This window comes from Salvelinus fontinalis, unplaced genomic scaffold, assembly GCF_029448725.1.
Source record: "Salvelinus fontinalis isolate EN_2023a unplaced genomic scaffold, ASM2944872v1 scaffold_0072, whole genome shotgun sequence".
Lineage (NCBI taxonomy): Eukaryota > Metazoa > Chordata > Actinopteri > Salmoniformes > Salmonidae > Salvelinus > Salvelinus fontinalis.
The window spans coordinates 264501-286094 of record NW_026600281.1 but is presented as its reverse complement, the minus strand read 5'-3'; the positions used below and the strand labels follow the sequence as shown (position 1 = coordinate 286094).

General features: G+C 42.6%; 1 protein-coding gene across 2 annotated transcripts in view; it reads right to left on the bottom strand.

The window, feature by feature from the left end:
- The window catches only part of LOC129842863 (ATP-binding cassette sub-family C member 12-like), a gene marked incomplete at its 5' end in the record, with an annotated part of 283379 nt that overhangs the window by 2100 nt on the left and 259685 nt on the right, over positions 1-21594 (bottom strand). Inside the window, 8 exon segments of one of the 2 annotated variants that reach the window (XM_055911558.1) lie at positions 1129-1355; positions 3058-3240; positions 4215-4318; positions 5460-5549; positions 6212-6280; positions 6486-6579; positions 18449-18583; positions 20758-20961. In XM_055911558.1, the coding sequence (XP_055767533.1) occupies positions 1129-1355; positions 3058-3240; positions 4215-4318; positions 5460-5549; positions 6212-6280; positions 6486-6579; positions 18449-18583; positions 20758-20961 (1106 nt within the window). 2 annotated transcript variants of the gene reach the window in all.

Sequence of the window (21594 nt, the reverse complement as noted above, 5' to 3'; positions counted from 1 at the left end):
GACTCAGAACACACAGGACTCAGAACATGCAGGACTCAGAACATGCAGGACTCAGAACACACATACAACAAAAAACACACAACATACTTAGACCTCACTGACTGCATGTCACCCTGGGTAAATGACCAAACTGACTGTATGTCACCCTGGGTAAATGACCAAACTGACTGCGAGTCACCCTGGGTAATTAACCAAACTGACTGCATGTCACCCTGGGTAAATGACCAAACTGACTGCGAGTCACCCTGGGTAATTAACCAAACTGACTGCGAGTCACCCTGGGTAATTAACCAAACTGACTGCGTGTCACCCTGGGTAAATGACCAAACTGACTGTATGTCACCCTGGGTAAATGACCAAACTGACTGCGTGTCACCCTGGGTAAATGACCAAACTGACTGTACGTCACCCTGGGTAATTAACCAAACTGACTGCATGTCACCCTGGGTAAATGACCAAACTGACTGTATGTCACCCTGGGTAAATGACCAAACTGACTGCGAGTCACCCTGGGTAATTAACCAAACTGACTGCATGTCACCCTGGGTAAATGACCAAACTGACTGCGAGTCACCCTGGGTAATTAACCAAACTGACTGCGAGTCACCCTGGGTAATTAACCAAACTGACTGCGTGTCACCCTGGGTAAATGACCAAACTGACTGTATGTCACCCTGGGTAAATGACCAAACTGACTGCGTGTCACCCTGGGTAAATGACCAAACTGACTGTACGTCACCCTGGGTAATTAACCAAACTGACTGCATGTCACCCTGGGTAAATGACCAAACTGACTGTATGTCACCCTGGGTAAATGACCAAACTGACTGCATGTCACCCTGGGTAAATGACCAAACTGACTGTGTGTCACCCTGGGTAAATGACCAAACTGACTGTACGTCACCCTGGGTAAATGACCAAACTGGCTGTATGTCACCCTGACTGCGTGTCACCCTGGGTAAATGACCAAACTGACTGTGTGTCACCCTGGGTAAATGACCAAACTGACTGCGTGTCACCCTGGGTAAATGACCAAACTGACTGTACGTCACCCTGGGTAAATGACCAAACTGACTGCATGTCACCCTGGGTAAATTACCGATCTGTAAAGATGCCGGGTTGACTCACTAGAGTATGAGTGTTAAGATGGCTCCCAGCAGCGTGATGGCGATGAGTAACGGAGGGAACACGGCCGAGATGGTGACAATGGTGTAGGTGACCATCAGGCAGAACTGCAGAAAGTTCTCCATGTTGAAGGGCAGCATGGTATCCACCTCATCCTGGTCCTTGGAGAAACGGTTCACCATACGTCCCGTTGGGGTGGTGTCAAAGAAACTCATGGGGCTGTTCAGGATCTACGACACAGACAGGACCCAGGGGATAGGGTTAGGGTGATGAGAGGACTGATGGAACACAGACAGGACCCAGGGGATAGGGTTAAGGTGATGAGGGGACTGGTGGAACACAGACAGGACCCAGGAGATAGGGTTAAGGTGATGAGGGGACTGGTGGAACACAGACAGGACCCAGGGGATAGGGTTAAGGTGATGAGGGGACTGGTGGAACACAGACAGGACCCAGGAGATAGGGTTAAGGTGATGAGGGGACTGGTGGAACACAGACAGGACCCAGGGGATAGGGTTAAGGTGATGAGGGGACTGGTGGAACACAGACAGGACCCAGGAGAGGGGGTTAGGGTGATGAGGGGACTGGTGGAACACAGACAGGACCCAGGGGATAGGGTTAGGGTGATGAGAGGACTGATGGAACACAGACAGGACCCAGGGGATAGGGTTAGGGTGATTAGAGGAATGATGGAACACAGACAGGACCCAGGGGATCGGGTTAGGGTGATGAGAGGACTGATGGAACACAAACAGGACCCAGGGGATAGGGTTAGGGTGATGAGAGGACTGATGGAACACAGACAGGACCCAGGGGATAGGGTTAGGGTGATGAGAGGACTGATGGAACACAGACAGGACCCAGGGGATCGGGTTAGGGTGATGAGAGGACTGATGGAACACAGACAGGCCCCAGGGGATAGGGTTCAGGGTGATGTGAGGACTGATGGAACACAGACAGGACCCAGGCGATAGGGTTAGGGAGATGAGAGGACTGATGGAACACAGACAGGACCCAGGGGATAGGGTGATGAGAGGACTGATGAAACGCAACACTACTGTAAGATCTTTATGACATACACGACCGTTCAAAAGTTTGGGATCACTTTAAAAAATGTCCTTGTTTTTGAAAGAAAAGCAAAAAAAAATCAAATAATATAAAATTGATCAGAAATACAGTGTAGACATTGTTAATGTTGTAAATGACTACTGTAGCTGGAAACGGCAGATTTTTTATGGAATATCTACATAGGCGTACAGAGGCCCATTATCAGCAACCATCACTCCTGTGTTCCAATGGCACGTTGTGTTAGCTAATCCACATTTATAATTTTAAAAGGCTAATTGATCATTAGAAAACCCTTTCGCAATTATGTTAGCACAGCTGAAAACTGTTCTTCTGATTAAAGAAGCAATAAAACTGCCCTTCTTTAGGCTAGTTGAGTATCTGGAACATCAGCATTTGTGGGTTCGATTACAGGCTCAAAACGGCCAATGGCGTTTCTTTCAAAAACAAAAGGAAATTTCTAAGTGACCCCAAACTTTTGAATGGTAGTGTATATCTTCAGAGACCTATCCACTGCTAGACTGTAAAGTCACATGACTCATGGGGTTGCCCAGGGTCTGAACCCCAGACAGTATAGGGTGATCAAGGTTCTTTATATCCCAAAGTAAAAGCTATGAACACAAACCCAGCTATTTGTTGTGGAACAAGACAGGGATGTCCCCTCTCCCCTCTCTTCTTCCAAGATTCAACGCTATGGAATTCCTCATCAATAACTTTTGGTTATCATCCCGTATTGTACCTCTCCCCTGTCCGTTTCCATACGATTGACAACAGTGTGGTAGTGTGATTGATAACAGTGGTGGTAGTGTGATTGATAACAGTGGTGGTAGTGTGATTGATAACAGTGGTGGTAGTGGTGGTAGTTACGTTTCTGAACATGGTGTCGTGTAGCTTGGAGGACGCGTGCAGCGTAACTTTGGTGAAAGAGTAGCCCTTGAGGAAGCTGAAGACCAGCATGGCCACCACCACCAGGCCGTAAACCATCTGGTAGAAGCTCAGGTCAGGGTTCAGGGAGATGTTTCCTGCGGTGGAATTCGACACGTTCGCTGTCTGAAATCACACGTTAAAGAGCCCGTTAGTTAATATATGGCTTTGTTACCGTGTAAGGTACTAAGAATGTTTTAACTAGTCTATAAAAAACAGATGCAGCATGTTCTGGTAAAAAAAATTGTTTTTACTTGTGCTAGCCACAGATGTCATCTAATCTGCTACAATAGGAACGACAAACTATTGATGCAATTGACCCTTTTCTAAGCTCCAGAATTTTGGGGGGGAAACCAATCGCAGCTCTCCAATGGATAGCAACTGTCGTCGAGTCCGACATCTCGGACAAGATCACGTTTCAAACGCATGAAAGCCAGTAAGGGAAATGGCAGAAAACTGAGTTTTTTTTCAAAACATAAATAGTTGAAAATGGCTAAATAATTTAACAGTGCACCAGGCGCTACTGTGATTCCTGAAATGCCGAGCCTGTTGATATTAGTATTTATTGAATCTGAAATTGTACTTTGGTTACATTGTTTGCTAGCTCCGCTGGTTAGCTAGCTCTCAGTCTCATTGACCAATAAAACTTTACTCAATATAACATGTTTTCGCAAAATGTATGTTAGCTAGCTAAGCCATGTTATGAATACAACTCTCCTCTGCTATCATCATGATGCTATTAGAGAGCACTAGTCAGCTTCCAAAAGTGGTTATTTGACTGCTTGCTGACAGTGAATTCAGAGCCGTTCAGTGGCTAGCCACAAAACAAACATCATCTTACCAGGTTCCCCGTGAATAAATTGTAATACCAGTCCATCAAAACATACCCACGAGTCTTCTGATTAACAAGGGTTGGTCTGTGTTTCATTTCATTGTGTAAAAAAAACATCAACATCATTGTAAGGGGGATTTCGCCAGTGGTTTGAGTGATGAATTGGTCTTCTAAAAGAAAATGTTGTCAGAGGTCGCAACAGTAACCAAAGGGGGTAGGGGCCTAGCGAAGGGTCAATTGAGAAACATTTGAACTACAGTAGACTTACCCCTGATCCTTGCTCCAGCCAGTAGCTGAGCCACCAGTTGCTGAAGGCAGTGGACCCCACCAAGCAGATGAAGATGATGATGATGAGAGACAGCAGTATGTACCCTGGAGACCAGAGACACCAGAGGTGAGACCAGAGGAGAGAAAAGATGAGAGACCAGAGGGAAGAGGAGAGGGGAGACCAGAGGAGAGACCAGAGGAGAGACCAGAGGGGAGACCAGAGGAGAGAAAAGATGAGACCAGAGGGAAGAGGAGAGAAAAGATGAGACCAGAGACCAGACGAGAGACCAGAGGAGAGAAGAGATGAGAGACCAGAGGAGAGACCAGAGGGGAGACCAGAGGAGAGACCAGAGGAGAGACCAGAGGAGAGACCAGAGGGGAGACCAGAGGGGAGACCAGAGGGGAGACCAGAGGAGAGACCAGAGGGGAGACCAGAGGGGAGACCAGAGGAGAGACCAGAGGAGAGACCAGAGGGGAGACCAGAGGAGAGACCAGAGGAGAGACCAGAGGAGAGACCAGAGGAGAGACCAGAGGGGAGACCAGAGGAGAGACCAGAGGAGAGAAGAGGAGAGACCAGAGGAGAGACCAGAGGAGAGACCAGAGGGGAGACCAGAGGAGAGACCAGAGGAGAGAAGAGGGGAGAGACCAGAGACCAGACGAGAGACCAGAGGAGAAGAAAAGATGAAACCAGAGACAAGAAGAGAGACCAGATGAGAGAGTTTGGGAGACCAGAGGAGAGACCAAAGGAGAGACCAGAGGAGAAACCAGAGGAAAGGAGAGACCAGAGGGGAGAACAGAGGGGAGAACAGAGGAGAGAGCAAAGGGGAGACCAGAGGAGAGAGGAGAGACCAGAGAATAGAGGAGAGACCAGAGGGGAGAACAGAGGAGAGAGCAAAGGGGAGAGGAGAGACCAGAGAGACAAAAGGAGAGACCAGAGGAGAGAGGAGACACCATAAGATACAGGATTCAGCATGACTCAACATAACCCACACTATACTGCTACAATATTGGTTAATGATTTGCTTAGATCTGAGTATCCCTGCTCCACTAGGTGTGAGGAGTAAGGCTGAGGTGAATGAGGTGAGTACTGCAGCTTTACTGTACTGGCGGTAGGTCAGGGTTAACTCGGGGTTAAGAGTGTGGTGTGTGTAAGGTGTGCCCTAACCTCCTGCAGCTTTACAGTACTGGCGGTAAGTCAGGGTTAACTCGGGGTTCAGAGTGTGGTGTGTGTAAGGTGTGCCCTAACCTCCTGCAGCTTTACAGTACTGGTGGTAGGTCCTCCAGGTAACAGAACCCTCCTGAGAACCCTCCTGAGTCACCAGCTGGTCCTTGGACACTACCAGACAACAACAACAAATATCAACAGACAACATCAACAACAAAAACCATAATAAACAACCACAACCATAATAAACAACATCAACAACAACAACCATAATAAACAACAACAACCATAATAAACAACCACAACCATAATAAACAACCACAACCATAATAAACAACCACAACCATAATAAACAACATCAACAACCACAATAAAAAACAACAAATACCAATAGACAACAACAGCAACAACAACAAACATAATAAACAACAACAAACATAATAAACAACAACAATAACAATAATAAACAACAACAACACATATCAACAGACATAATCAACAACAACAGCAACAACAACAAACATAATAAACAACAACCATAATAAACAACAACACACATAATATACAACAACAAACATAATAAACAACAACACACATAATAAACAACAACAAACATAATAAACAACAAAAAACACAACAACAACAACCATAAACAACAACAAACATAATAAACAACAAAAAACATAAACAACAACAACCATAATAAATAACAACAAACATCATGTTGATGGAATTAATTGATTTGATCCTTTAAAATGTCACACGGTGTACAGCCATAATAATACTTTGGAGGATTGGAATGTGAAGGAATCGAGGACCCTGGCTAAAATTACCGTTGACGTCATGTGACACGGATTGACTTCCTCCCGACTCGTCTGGTTTCTCATCAGACATGTCAAAAGCTGTCGGGGGGGAAAAGACGTGACGTAAATCCCAGTAAATGACACACAACAGACCTTTTTAAACGCAGAGATACACATACAAGAATGTAATGTATGAAACAAGACACTAGAAGGAAAACCTATTGTTTCCAATAGCGTTACATACAGGATGTGAGAGCAGACCGTGTCTATGTTAAGATATGTATGGATCTATATCAAATCAAACCTGGGTTTTCTAGTCCTTTTCCCTTGTGATCAACCGGGTTCTTCTCCTTCCTGTCCACAGGGTCTGGTTGTGTCGGCTCCTCCTCAGTTCGTTCCTAACATACAGGATTAAGTCAGACATTAATAATGTGGGAGGAATATATTTGTTGACGTCTCTCGGGAGTCTTGACAATACAGTATACGACTGTGTATTTGATGGTTCGTGTGGAAAACATAGGAAGAGAAGTGGCAGCATGTGCAACAGCTAATGGGGATCCTAATAAACTAGACTAAAACATGATATCTAGACTGGACATAGTCTCCTCCAGGTGGACTGATCCTAATAAACTAGACTAAAACATGATATCTAGACTGGACATAGTCTCCTCCTGGTAGACTGATCCTAATAAACTAGACTAAAACATGATATCTAGACTGGACATAGTCTCCTCCTGGTAGACTGATCCTAATAAACTAGACTAAAACATGATATCTAGACTGGACATAGTCTCCTCCTGGTGCACTGATCCTAATAAACTAGACTAAAACATGATATCTAGACTGGACATAGTCTCCTCCTGGTGGACTGATCCTAATAAACTAGACTAAAACATGATACATGATATCTAGACTGGACATAGTCTCCTCCTGGTGGACTGATCCTAATAAACTAGACTAAAACATGATATCTAGACTGGACATAGTCTCCTCCTGGTGGACTGATCCTAATAAACTAGACTAAAACATGATACATGATATCTAGACTGGACATAGTCTCCTCCAGGTGGACTGATCCTAATAAACTAGACTAAAACATGATACATGATATCTAGACTGGACATAGTCTCCTCCTGGTGGACTGATCCTAATAAACTAGACTAAAACATGATATCTAGACTGGACATAGTCTCCTCCTGGTGGACTGATCCTAATAAACTAGACTAAAACATGATATCTAGACTGGACATAGTCTCCTCCTGGTGGACTGATCCTAATAAACTAGACTAAAACATGATACATGATATCTACACTGGACATAGTCTCCTCCTGGTGGACTGATCCTAATAAACTAGACTAAAACATGATACATGATATCTAGACTGGACATAGTCTCCTCCACGTGGACTGATCCTAATAAACTAGACTAAAACATGATATCTAGACTGGACATAGTCTCCTCCAGGTGGACTGATCCTAATAAACTAGACTAAAACATGATACATGATATCTAGACTGGACATAGTCTCCTCCAGGTGGACTGATCCTAATAAACTAGACTAAGACATGATACATGATATCTAGACTGGACATAGTCTCCTCCAGGTGGACTGATCCTGATAAACTAGACTAAAACATGATACATGATATCTAGACTGGACATAGTCTCCTCCAGGTAGACTGATCCTAATAAACTAGACTAAAACATGATACATGATATCTAGACTGGACATAGTCTCCTACAGGTGGACTGATCCTAATAAACTAGACTAAAACATGATATCTAGACTGGACATAGTCTCCTCCTGGTGCACTGATCCTAATAAACTAGACTAAAACATGATATCTAGACTGGACATAGTCTCCTCCTGGTAGACTGATCCTAATAAACTAGACTAAAACATGATACATGATATCTAGACTGGACATAGTCTCCTCCTGGTGGACTGATCCTAATAAACTAGACTAAAACATGATACATGATATCTAGACTGGACATAGTCTCCTCCAGGTGGACTGATCCTAATAAACTAGACTAAAACATGATACATGATATCTAGACTGGACATAGTCTCCTCCAGGTGGACTGATCCTAATAAACTAGACTAAGACATGATACATGATATCTAGACTGGACATAGTCTCCTCCAGGTGGACTGATCCTAATAAACTAGACTAAAACATGATACATGATATCTAGACTGGACATAGTCTCCTCCTGGTGGACTGATCCTAATAAACTAGACTAAAACATGATATCTAGACTGGACATAGTCTCCTCCAGGTGGACTAATCCTAATAAACTAGACTAAAACATGATATCTAGACTGGACATAGTCTCCTCCTGGTGGACTGATCCTAATAAACTAGACTAAAACATGATATCTAGACTGGACATAGTCTCCTCCAGGTGGACTGATCCTAATAAACTAGACTAAAACATGATACATGATATCTAGACTGGACTTAGTCTACTCCAGGTGGACTGATCCTAATAAACTAGACTAAGACATGATATCTAGACTGGACATAGTCTCCTCCAGGTGGACTGATCCTGATAAACTAGACTAAAACATGATACATGATATCTAGACTGGACATAGTCTCCTCCTGGTGGACTGATCCTAATAAACTAGACTAAAACATGATACATGATATCTAGACTGGACATAGTCTCCTCCAGGTAGACTGATCCTAATAAACTAGACTAAAACATGATACATGATATCTAGACTGGACATAGTCTCCTCCAGGTGGACTGATCCTAATAAACTAGACTAAAACATGATACATGATATCTAGACTGGACATAGTCTCCTCCAGGTGGACTGATCCTAATAAACTAGACTAAAACATGATACATGATATCTAGACTGGACATAGTCTCCTCCAGGTGGACTGATCCTAATAAACTAGACTAAAACATGATACATGATATCTAGACTGGACATAGTCTCCTGCAGGTGGACTGATCCTAATAAACTAGACTAAAACATGATATCTAGACTGGACATAGTCTCCTCCAGGTGGACTGATCCTAATAAACTAGACTAAAACATGATACATGATATCTAGACTGGACATAGTCTCCTCCAGGTGGACTGATCCTAATAAACTAGACTAAAACATGATATCTAGACTGGACATAGTCTCCTCCAGGTGGACTGATCCTAATAAACTAGACTAAAACATGATACATGATATCTAGACTGGACATAGTCTCCTCCTGGTGGACTGATCCTAATAAACTAGACTAAAACATGATATCTAGACTGGACATAGTCTCCTCCAGGTGGACTGATCCTAATAAACTAGACTAAAACATGATATCTAGACTGGACATAGTCTCCTCCAGGTGGACTGATCCTAATAAACTAGACTAAGACATGATACATGATATCTAGACTGGACATAGTCTCCTCCTGGTGGACTGATCCTAATAAACTAGACTAAAACATGATATCTAGACTGGACATAGTCTCCTCCAGGTGGACTGATCCTAATAAACTAGACTAAGACATGATACATGATATCTAGACTGGACATAGTCTCCTCCAGGTGGACTGATCCTGATAAACTAGACTAAAACATGATACATGATATCTAGACTGGACATAGTCTCCTCCTGGTGGACTGATCCTAATAAACTAGACTAAAACATGATATCTAGACTGGACATAGTCTCCTCCTGGTGGACTAATCCTAATAAACTAGACTAAAACATGATATCTAGACTGGACATAGTCTCCTCCAGGTGGACTGATCCTAATAAACTAGACTAAAACATGATACATGATATCTAGACTGGACATAGTCTCCTCCAGGTGGACTGATCCTAATAAACTAGACTAAAACATGATACATGATATCTAGACTGGACATAGTCTCCTACAGGTGGACTGATCCTAATAAACTAGACTAAAACATGATATCTAGACTGGACATAGTCTCCTCCTGGTGCACTGATCCTAATAAACTAGACTAAAACATGATATCTAGACTGGACATAGTCTCCTCCTGGTGGACTGATCCTAATAAACTAGACTAAGACATGATACATGATATCTAGACTGGACATAGTCTCCTCCTGGTGGACTGATCCTAATAAACTAGACTAAAACATGATACATGATATCTAGACTGGACATAGTCTCCTACAGGTGGACTGATCCTAATAAACTAGACTAAAACATGATACATGATATCTAGACTGGACATAGTCTCCTCCTGGTGGACTGATCCTAATAAACTAGACTAAAACATGATACATGATATCTAGACTGGACTTAGTCTACTCCAGGTGGACTGATCCTAATAAACTAGACTAAGACATGATATCTAGACTGGACATAGTCTCCTCCAGGTGGACTGATCCTGATAAACTAGACTAAAACATGATACATGATATCTAGACTGGACAGTCTCCTCCTGGTGGACTGATCCTAATAAACTAGACTAAAACATGATACATGATATCTAGACTGGACATAGTCTCCTCCAGGTAGACTGATCCTAATAAACTAGACTAAAACATGATACATGATATCTAGACTGGACATAGTCTCCTCCTGGTGGACTGATCCTAATAAACTAGACTAAAACATGATACATGATATCTAGACTGGACATAGTCTCCTCCAGGTAGACTGATCCTAATAAACTAGACTAAAACATGATACATGATATCTAGACTGGACATAGTCTCCTCCAGGTGGACTGATCCTAATAAACTAGACTAAAACATGATACATGATATCTAGACTGGACATAGTCTCCTCCAGGTGGACTGATCCTAATAAACTAGACTAAAACATGATACATGATATCTAGACTGGACATAGTCTCCTCCAGGTGGACTGATCCTAATAAACTAGACTAAAACATGATACATGATATCTAGACTGGACATAGTCTCCTGCAGGTGGACTGATCCTAATAAACTAGACTAAAACATGATATCTAGACTGGACATAGTCTCCTCCTGGTGGACTGATCCTAATAAACTAGACTAAAACATGATATCTAGACTGGACATAGTCTCCTCCAGGTGGACTGATCCTAATAAACTAGACTAAAACATGATACATGATATCTAGACTGGACATAGTCTCCTCCAGGTGGACTGATCCTAATAAACTAGACTAAAACATGATATCTAGACTGGACATAGTCTCCTCCAGGTGGACTGATCCTAATAAACTAGACTAAAACATGATACATGATATCTAGACTGGACATAGTCTCCTCCTGGTGGACTGATCCTAATAAACTAGACTAAAACATGATATCTAGACTGGACATAGTCTCCTCCTGGTGGACTGATCCTAACAAACTAGACTAAAACATGATACATGATATCTAGACTGGACATAGTCTCCTGCAGGTGGACTGATCCTAATAAACTAGACTAAAACATGATACATGATATCTAGACTGGACATAGTCTCCTCCTGGTGGACTGATCCTAATAAACTAGACTAAAACATGATATCTAGACTGGACATAGTCTCCTCCTGGTGGACTAATCCTAATAAACTAGACTAAAACATGATATCTAGACTGGACATAGTCTCCTCCAGGTGGACTGATCCTAATAAACTAGACTAAAACATGATATCTAGACTGGACATAGTCTCCTCCTGGTGGACTGATCCTAATAAACTAGACTAAAACATGATATCTAGACTGGACATAGTCTCCTCCTGGTGGACTAATCCTAATAAACTAGACTAAAACATGATATCTAGACTGGACATAGTCTCCTCCTGGTGGACTGATCCTAATAAACTAGACTAAAACATGATATCTAGACTGGACATAGTCTCCTCCTGGTAGACTGATCCTAATAAACTAGACTAAAACATGATATCTAGACTGGACATAGTCTCCTCCAGGTGGACTGATCCTAATAAACTAGACTAAAACATGATATCTAGACTGGACATAGTCTCCTCCAGGTGGACTGATCCTAATAAACTAGACTAAAACATGATATCTAGACTGGACATAGTCTCCTCCAGGTGGACTGATCCTAATAAACTAGACTAAAACATGATATCTAGACTGGACATAGTCTCCTCCTGGTAGACTGATCCTAATAAACTAGACTAAAACATGATATCTAGACTGGACATAGTCTCCTCCAGGTGGACTGATCCTAATAAACTAGACTAAAACATGATATCTAGACTGGACATAGTCTCCTCCAGGTGGACTGATCCTAATAAACTAGACTAAAACATGATATCTAGACTGGACATAGTCTCCTCCAGGTGGACTGATCCTAATAAACTAGACTAAAACATGATATCTAGACTGGGCATAGTCTCCTCCTGGTGGACTGATCCTAATAAACTAGACTAAAACATGATATCTAGACTGGACATAGTCTCCTCCTGGTGGACTAATCCTAATAAACTAGACTAAAACATGATATCTAGACTGGACATAGTCTCCTCCTGGTGGACTGATCCTAATAAACTAGACTAAAACATGATATCTAGACTGGACATAGTCTCCTCCAGGTGGACTGATCCTAATAAACTAGACTAAAACATGATACATGATATCTAGACTGGACATAGTCTCCTCCTGGTGGACTGATCCTAATAAACTAGACTAAAACATGATACATGATATCTAGACTGGACATAGTCTCCTCCAGGTGGACTGATCCTAATAAACTAGACTAAAACATGATACATGATATCTAGACTGGACATAGTCTCCTCCAGGTGGACTGATCCTAATAAACTAGACTAAGACATGATACATGATATCTAGACTGGACATAGTCTCCTCCAGGTGGACTGATCCTGATAAACTAGACTAAAACATGATACATGATATCTAGACTGGACATAGTCTCCTCCTGGTGGACTGATCCTAATAAACTAGACTAAAACATGATATCTAGACTGGACATAGTCTCCTCCTGGTGGACTAATCCTAATAAACTAGACTAAAACATGATATCTAGACTGGACATAGTCTCCTCCAGGTGGACTGATCCTAATAAACTAGACTAAAACATGATACATGATATCTAGACTGGACATAGTCTCCTCCAGGTGGACTGATCCTAATAAACTAGACTAAAACATGATACATGATATCTAGACTGGACATAGTCTCCTACAGGTGGACTGATCCTAATAAACTAGACTAAAACATGATATCTAGACTGGACATAGTCTCCTCCTGGTGCACTGATCCTAATAAACTAGACTAAAACATGATATCTAGACTGGACATAGTCTCCTCCTGGTGGACTGATCCTAATAAACTAGACTAAAACATGATACATGATATCTAGACTGGACATAGTCTCCTACAGGTGGACTGATCCTAATAAACTAGACTAAAACATGATACATGATATCTAGACTGGACATAGTCTCCTCCTGGTGGACTGATCCTAATAAACTAGACTAAAACATGATACATGATATCTAGACTGGACATAGTCTCCTCCTGGTGGACTGATCCTAATAAACTAGACTAAAACATGATACATGATATCTAGACTGGACATAGTCTCCTGCAGGTGGACTGATCCTAATAAACTAGAGTAAAACATGATACATGATATCTAGACAGGACATAGTCTCCTCCTGGTGGACTGATCCTAATAAACTAGACTAAAACATGATACATGATATCTAGACTGGACATAGTCTCCTCCAGGTAGACTGATCCTAATAAACTAGACTAAAACATGATACATGATATCTAGACTGGACATAGTCTCCTACAGGTGGACTGATCCTAATAAACTAGACTAAAACATGATATCTAGACTGGACATAGTCTCCTCCAGGTGGACTGATCCTAATAAACTAGACTAAAACATGATACATGATATCTAGAATGGACATAGTCTCCTATAGGTGGACTGATCCTAATAAACTAGACTAAAACATGATATCTAGACTGGACATAGTCTCCTCCTGGTGGACTGATCCTAATAAACTAGACTAAAACATGAAACATGATATCTAGACTGGACATAGTCTCCTCCTGGTGGACTGATCCTAATAAACTAGACTAAAACATGATATCTAGACTGGACATAGTCTCCTCCTGGTGGACTAATCCTAATAAACTAGACTAAAACATGATATCTAGACTGGGCATAGTCTCCTCCTGGTGGACTGATCCTAATAAACTAGACTAAAACATGATACATGATATCTAGACTGGACATAGTCTCCTCCAGGTGGACTGATCCTAATAAACTAGACTAAAACATGATACATGATATCTAGACTGAGCATAGTCTCCTCCAGGTGGACTGATCCTAATAAACTAGACTAAAACATGATACATGATATCTAGACTGGACATAGTCTCCTCCTGGTGGACTGATCCTAATAAACTAGACTAAAACATGATACATGATATCTAGACTGGACATAGTCTCCTCCAGGTGGACTGATCCTAATAAACTAGACTAAAACATGATACATGATATCTAGACTGGACATAGTCTCCTCCAGGTGGACTGATCCTAATAAACTAGACTAAAACATGATACATGATATCTAGACTGGACATAGTCTCCTCCTGGTGGACTGATCCTAATAAACTAGACTAAAACATGATACATGATATCTAGACTGGACATAGTCTCCTCCAGGTAGACTGATCCTAATAAACTAGACTAAAACATGATACATGATATCTAGACTGGACATAGTCTCCTCCTGGTGGACTGATCCTAATAAACTAGACTAAAACATGATATCTAGACTGGACATAGTCTCCTCCAGGTGGACTGATCCTAATAAACTAGACTAAAACATGATATCTAGACTGGACATAGTCTCCTCCTGGTGGACTGATCCTAATAAACTAGACTAAAACATGATATCTAGACTGGACATAGTCTCCTCCTGGTGGACTGATCCTAATAAACTAAACTAAAACATGATACATGATATCTAGACTGGACATAGTCTCCTACAGGTGGACTGATCCTAATAAACTAGACTAAAACATGATATCTAGACTGGACATAGTCTCCTCCAGGTGGACTGATCCTAATAAATTAGACTAAAACATGATATCTAGACTGGACATAGTCTCCTCCAGGTAGACTGATCCTAATAAACTAGACTAAAACATGATACATGATATCTAGACTGGACATAGTCTCCTCCTGGTGGACTGATCCTAATAAACTAGACTAAAACATGATATCTAGACTGGACATAGTCTCCTCCTGGTGGACTGATCCTAATAAACTAGACTAAAACATGATACATGATATCTAGACTGGACATAGTCTCCTCCAGGTGGACTGATCCTAATAAACTAGACTAAAACATGATACATGATATCTAGACTGGACATAGTCTCCTCCTGGTGGACTGATCCTAATAAACTAGACTAAAACATGATACATGATATCTAGACTGGACATAGTCTCCTCCAGGTAGACTGATCCTAATAAACTAGACTAAAACATGATACATGATATCTAGACTGGACATAGTCTCCTCCTGGTGGACTGATCCTAATAAACTAGACTAAAACATGATATCTAGACTGGACATAGTCTCCTCCTGGTGGACTGATCCTAATAAACTAGACTAAAACATGATATCTAGACTGGACATAGTCTCCTCCAGGTGGACTGATCCTAATAAACTAGACTAAAACATGATATCTAGACTGGACATAGTCTCCTCCTGGTGGACTGATCCTAATAAACTAGACTAAAACATGATATCTAGACTGGACATAGTCTCCTCCTGGTGGACTGATCCTAATAAACTAAACTAAAACATGATACATGATATCTAGACTGGACATAGTCTCCTACAGGTGGACTGATCCTAATAAACTAGACTAAAACATGATATCTAGACTGGACATAGTCTCCTCCAGGTGGACTGATCCTAATAAACTAGACTAAAACATGATATCTAGACTGGACATAGTCTCCTCCAGGTGGACTAATCCTAATAAACTAGACTAAAACATGATACATGATATCTAGACTGGACATAGTCTCCTCCAGGTGGACTGATCCTAATAAACTAGACTAAAACATGATACATGATATCTAGACTGGACATAGTCTCCTCCTGGTAGACTGATCCTAATAAACTAGACTAAAACATGATATCTAGACTGGACATAGTCTCCTCCAGGTGGACTGATCCTAATAAACTAGACTAAAACATGATACATGATATCTAGACTGGACATAGTCTCCTCCTGGTGGACTGATCCTAATAAACTAGACTAAAACATGATATCTAGACTGGACATAGTCTCCTCCTGGTGGACTGATCCTAATAAACTAGACTAAAACATGATACATGATATCTAGACTGGACATAGTCTCCTCCTGGTGGACTGATCCTAATAAACTAGACTAAAACATGATACATGATATCTAGACTGGACATAGTCTCCTCCTGGTGGACTGATCCTAATAAACTAGACTAAAACATGATACATGATATCTAGACTGGACATAGTCTCCTCCAGGTGGACTGATCCTAATAAACTAGACTAAAACATGATACATGATATCTAGACTGGACATAGTCTCCTCCTGGTAGACTGATCCTAATAAACTAGACTAAAACATGATATCTAGACTGGACATAGTCTCCTCCTGGTGGACTGATCCTAATAAACTAGACTAAAACATGATACATGATATCTAGACTGGACATAGTCTCCTCCTGGTGGACTGATCCTAATAAACTAGACTAAAACATGATATCTAGACTGGACATAGTCTCCTCCTGGTGGACTGATCCTAATAAACTAGACTAAAACATGATACATGATATCTAGACTGGACATAGTCTCCTCCAGGTGGACTGATCCTAATAAACTAGACTAAAACATGATACATGATATCTAGACTGGACATAGTCTCCTACAGGTGGACTGATCCTAATAAACTAGACTAAGACATGATACATGATATCTAGACTGGACATAGTCTCCTCCAGGTGGACTGATCCTAATAAACTAGACTAAAACATGATATCTAGACTGGACATAGTCTCCTCCTGGTGGACTGATCCTAATAAACTAGACTAAAACATGATATCTAGACTGGACATAGTCTCCTCCTGGTGGACTGATCCTAATAAACTAGACTAAAACATGATATCTAGACTGGACATAGTCTCCTCCTGGTAGACTGATCCTAATAAACTAGACTAAAACATGATATCTAGACTGGACATAGTCTCCTCCTGGTGGACTGATCCTAATAAACTAGACTAAAACATGATACATGATATCTAGACTGGACATAGTCTCCTCCTGGTAGACTGATCCTAATAAACTAGACTAAAACATGATATCTAGACTGGACATAGTCTCCTCCAGGTGGACTGATCCTAATAAACTAGACTAAAACATGATATCTAGACTGGACATAGTCTCCTCCAGGTGGACTGATCCTAATAAACTAGACTAAAACATGATACATGATATCTAGACTGGACATAGTCTCCTCCAGGTGGACTGATCCTAATAAACTAGACTAAAACATGATACATGATATCTACACTGGACATAGTCTCCTCCTGGTGGACTGATCCTAATAAACTAGACTAAAACATGATATCTAGACTGGACATAGTCTCCTCCAGGTGGACTGATCCTAATAAACTAGACTAAAACATGATACATGATATCTACACTGGACATAGTCTCCTCCTGGTGGACTGATCCTAATAAACTAGACTAAAACATGATATCTAGACTGGACATAGTCTCCTCCTGGTGGACTGATCCTAATAAACTAGACTAAAACATGATACATGATATCTAGACTGGACATAGTCTCCTCCAGGTAGACTGATCCTAATAAACTAGACTAAAACATGATACATGATATCTAGACTGGACATAGTCTCCTCCTGGTGGACTGATCCTAATAAACTAGACTAAAACATGATACATGATATCTAGACTGGACATAGTCTCCTCCTGGTGAACTGATCCTAATACACCCTTCGTATCTATTGGCTCTGAAACCAGAGGTAGAGGTGGATAACGGGAGATCTTACCTGTGAATGTACCAGAGGTAGAGGTGGATAACGGGAGATCTTACCTGGGAATGTACCAGAGGTAGAGGTGGATAACGGGAGATCTTACCTGGGAATGTACCAGAGGTAGAGGTGGATAACGGGAGATCTTACCTGGGAATGTACCAGAGGTAGAGGTGGATAACGGGAGATCTTACCTGTGAATGTACCAGAGGTAGAGGTGGATAACGGGAGATCTTACCTGGGAATGCTCCGTCTGGAAGTTGTTGATCATCTGTGCGTACCGGCCTTCAGCTTTCATCAGAGCTTTGTGTGTCCCGGACTCCTTTATCTGTCCACTCTCCAACACCAGTATCTCATCACAGAACTCCAGATACTGATACACACAGACAGACAGACAGACAGAGAGAGACAGAGAGAGAGAGAGGGGGGGGGGGGAGAGAGAGAGAGAGAGAGAGGGGAAGAGAGAGAGAGAGGGGGGGGAGAGAGAGACAGAGAGAAAGAGAGAGAGAGGGGGGAAGAGAGAGAGAGAGAGAGAGAGGGGGCGAAGAGAGAGAGAGAGAGAGAGGGGGCGAAGAGAGACAGAGAGACAGAGAGAGAGAGAGACAGAGAGAGAGACAGAGAGAAAGAGAGAGAGAGGGGGGAAGAGAGAGAGAGAGAGAGAGGGGGCGAAGAGAGAGAGAGAGAGAGAGGGGGCGAAGAGAGACAGAGAGACAGAGAGAGAGAGAGACAGAGAGAGAGACAGAGAGAGAGAGAGACAGAGAGAGAGACAGAGAGAGAGAGAGACAGAGAGAGACAGAGAAACAGAGAGAGAGACAGAGAGAGAGAGAGAGAGAGAGGGGGCGAAGAGAGACAGAGAGAGAGACAGAGAGAGAGAGAGAGAGAGAGGGGGCGAAGAGAGACAGAGAGAGAGACAGAGAGAGAGACAGAGAGAGAGAGAGAGAGAGAGAGAGAGAGAGAGAGAGAGAGAGAGAGAGAGAGAGAGAGAGAGAGAGAGAGAGAGAGAGAGAGAGAGAGAGAGAGAGAGAGAGAGAGAGAGAGAGAGAGAAAGGAGAAGAGTTACGTTAATAATTTGAGGAGGGGAGAAAGGATATCCCTGTCGGGTTCCTCTTTCTGTAAGTCACTTTGGATCAAATTAAAACCCTTTTGTAACCCTTTTGTGACCCACAAGGGAATCAAACCCACAACGTAATCAACTGAACAAAGTAAAATACATCTGAACCACAGAGAAAGGGAAAGGACAGCCAATATAAAAAGTTATACCTTGAAACAAGTGGATTCAGCTATTTCAGCCACACCCTGTGCAATCTCCATAGTCAAATATTGGCAGTGAAATGGCCTTAATGAAGAGCTCAGTGACTTTCAACGTGGCACCGCCATAGGATGCCCCCTTTCCAACAAGTTAGTTCATAACATTTCTGCCCTGCTAGAGCTGCCGCGGTCAACTGGAAGCGCTGTTATTGTGAAGTGGAAACGTCTAGGAGCAACAACGGCTCAGCCGTGAAGTGGTAGGCCGCACAAGCTCACAGAACTGGACCACCGAGTGCTGAAGCGCATTAAAATCATCTGTCCTCGGTTGCAACACTCACTACCGAGTTCCAAACTTCCTCTGGAAGCAACGTCAGCACAATAACTGTTAGTCGGGAGCTTCGTGAAATGGGTTTCCATGGCCGAGCAGCAGCACACAAGCCTAAGATCACCATGCGCAATGCCGAGTGTCGGCTTGAAATGAGTCGGCTTGACATGGAGCAGTGGAAACACTTTCTCTGGAGTGATGAATCACACTTCACCATCTGGCAGTCCGACGGACGAATCTGGGTTTGGCAGATGCCAGATGGTTTGCCACATTTTTTGCAGTATTACTTTAGTACCTTGTTGCAAACAGGATGCATGTTTTGAAATATTTGTATTCTGTACAGGGTTCCTTCTTTTCACTCTGTCATTGAGGTTAGTATTGTGGAGTAACTACAATGTTGTTGATCCATCCTCAGTTTTCTCCTATCAAAGCCATTAAACTCTGTAACTGTTTTAAAGTCACCATTGGCCTCATGGTGAAATCCCTGAGTGGTTTCCTTCCTCTCCGGCAACTGAGTTAGGAAGGACGCCTGTATCTTTGTAGTGACTGAGTGTATTGATACACCATCCAAAGTGTAATTAATAACTTCACCATGGTCAAAGGGATATTCAATGTCTGCTTTTTTACATGTTTACCCATCTACCAATAAGGGTCCTTCTTTGCGAGGCATTGCATAACCTCCCAGGTCTTTGTGGTTGAGTGTTTGAAATTCACTGCTCAAACTGAGGGACCTTACAGATAATTGTATGTGTGGGGTAACAGAGATGAGATAGTCATTTATTTTGCACACATAGAGTCCATGCAACTTATTATGTAACTTGTTAGGTACATTTTTTACTCCTGAACTTATTGAGGTCATAACAAAGAGGGGTTGAATACTTCTTGACTCAAGCGAGTGAGATAATCAAGGGAAAAACGTACATATTTCAGGGTTCAACGTGACTGTAAGCTGGTAACTAGCAGTTACTCCCTACCTGCAGTTGATGGGTGACCAGGATAATACTCTTCCCCTTCAGGGTCTTCTTGATGCACTCCTCAAAGATGTGTTTCCCCACGTGGGCGTCCACCGCAGACAGAGGGTCGTCCAGCAGGAAGATGTCTTGGTTGGAGTAGACCGCTCTGGCCAGACTGATCCTCTGCTTCTGACCACCAGACAGGTTCAGGCCTCGCTCACCTATCTACAGAACCAGCAATACAACCCAGTCAGTAGCGTCCAGGTTCGGGCCCTGTTCACCTATCTACAGAGAGAACCCAGTCAGTAGAGTCCAGGTTCAGGCCCTGTTCACCTATCTACAGAGAGAACCCAGTCGGTAGAGTCCAGGTTCGGGCCCTGTTCACCTATCTACAGAGAGAACCCAGTCAGTAGCGTCCAGGTTCGGGTCCTGTTCACCTATCTACAGAGAGAACCCAGTCGGTAGAGTCCAGGTTCGGGCCCTGTTCATCTATCTACAGAAAACCAGTCAGTAGAGTCCAGGTTCGGGCCCTGTTCACCTATCTACAGAGAAAACCCAGTAGGTAGCGTCCAGGTTCGGGCCCTGTTCATCTATCTACAGAGAACCAAGTCTGTAGTGTCCAGGTTCGGGCCCTGTTCACCTATCTACAGAGAGAACCCAGTAGGTAGCGTCCAGGTTCGGGCCCTGTTCACCTATCTACAGAGAGAACCCAGTCAGTAGCGTCCAGGTTCGGGCCCTGTTCATCTATCTACAGAGAGAACCCAGTCAGTAGAGTCCAGGTTCGGGCCCTGTTCACCTATCTACAGAGAAAACCCAGTCAGTAGAGTCCAGGTTCGGGCCCTGTTCACCTATCTACAG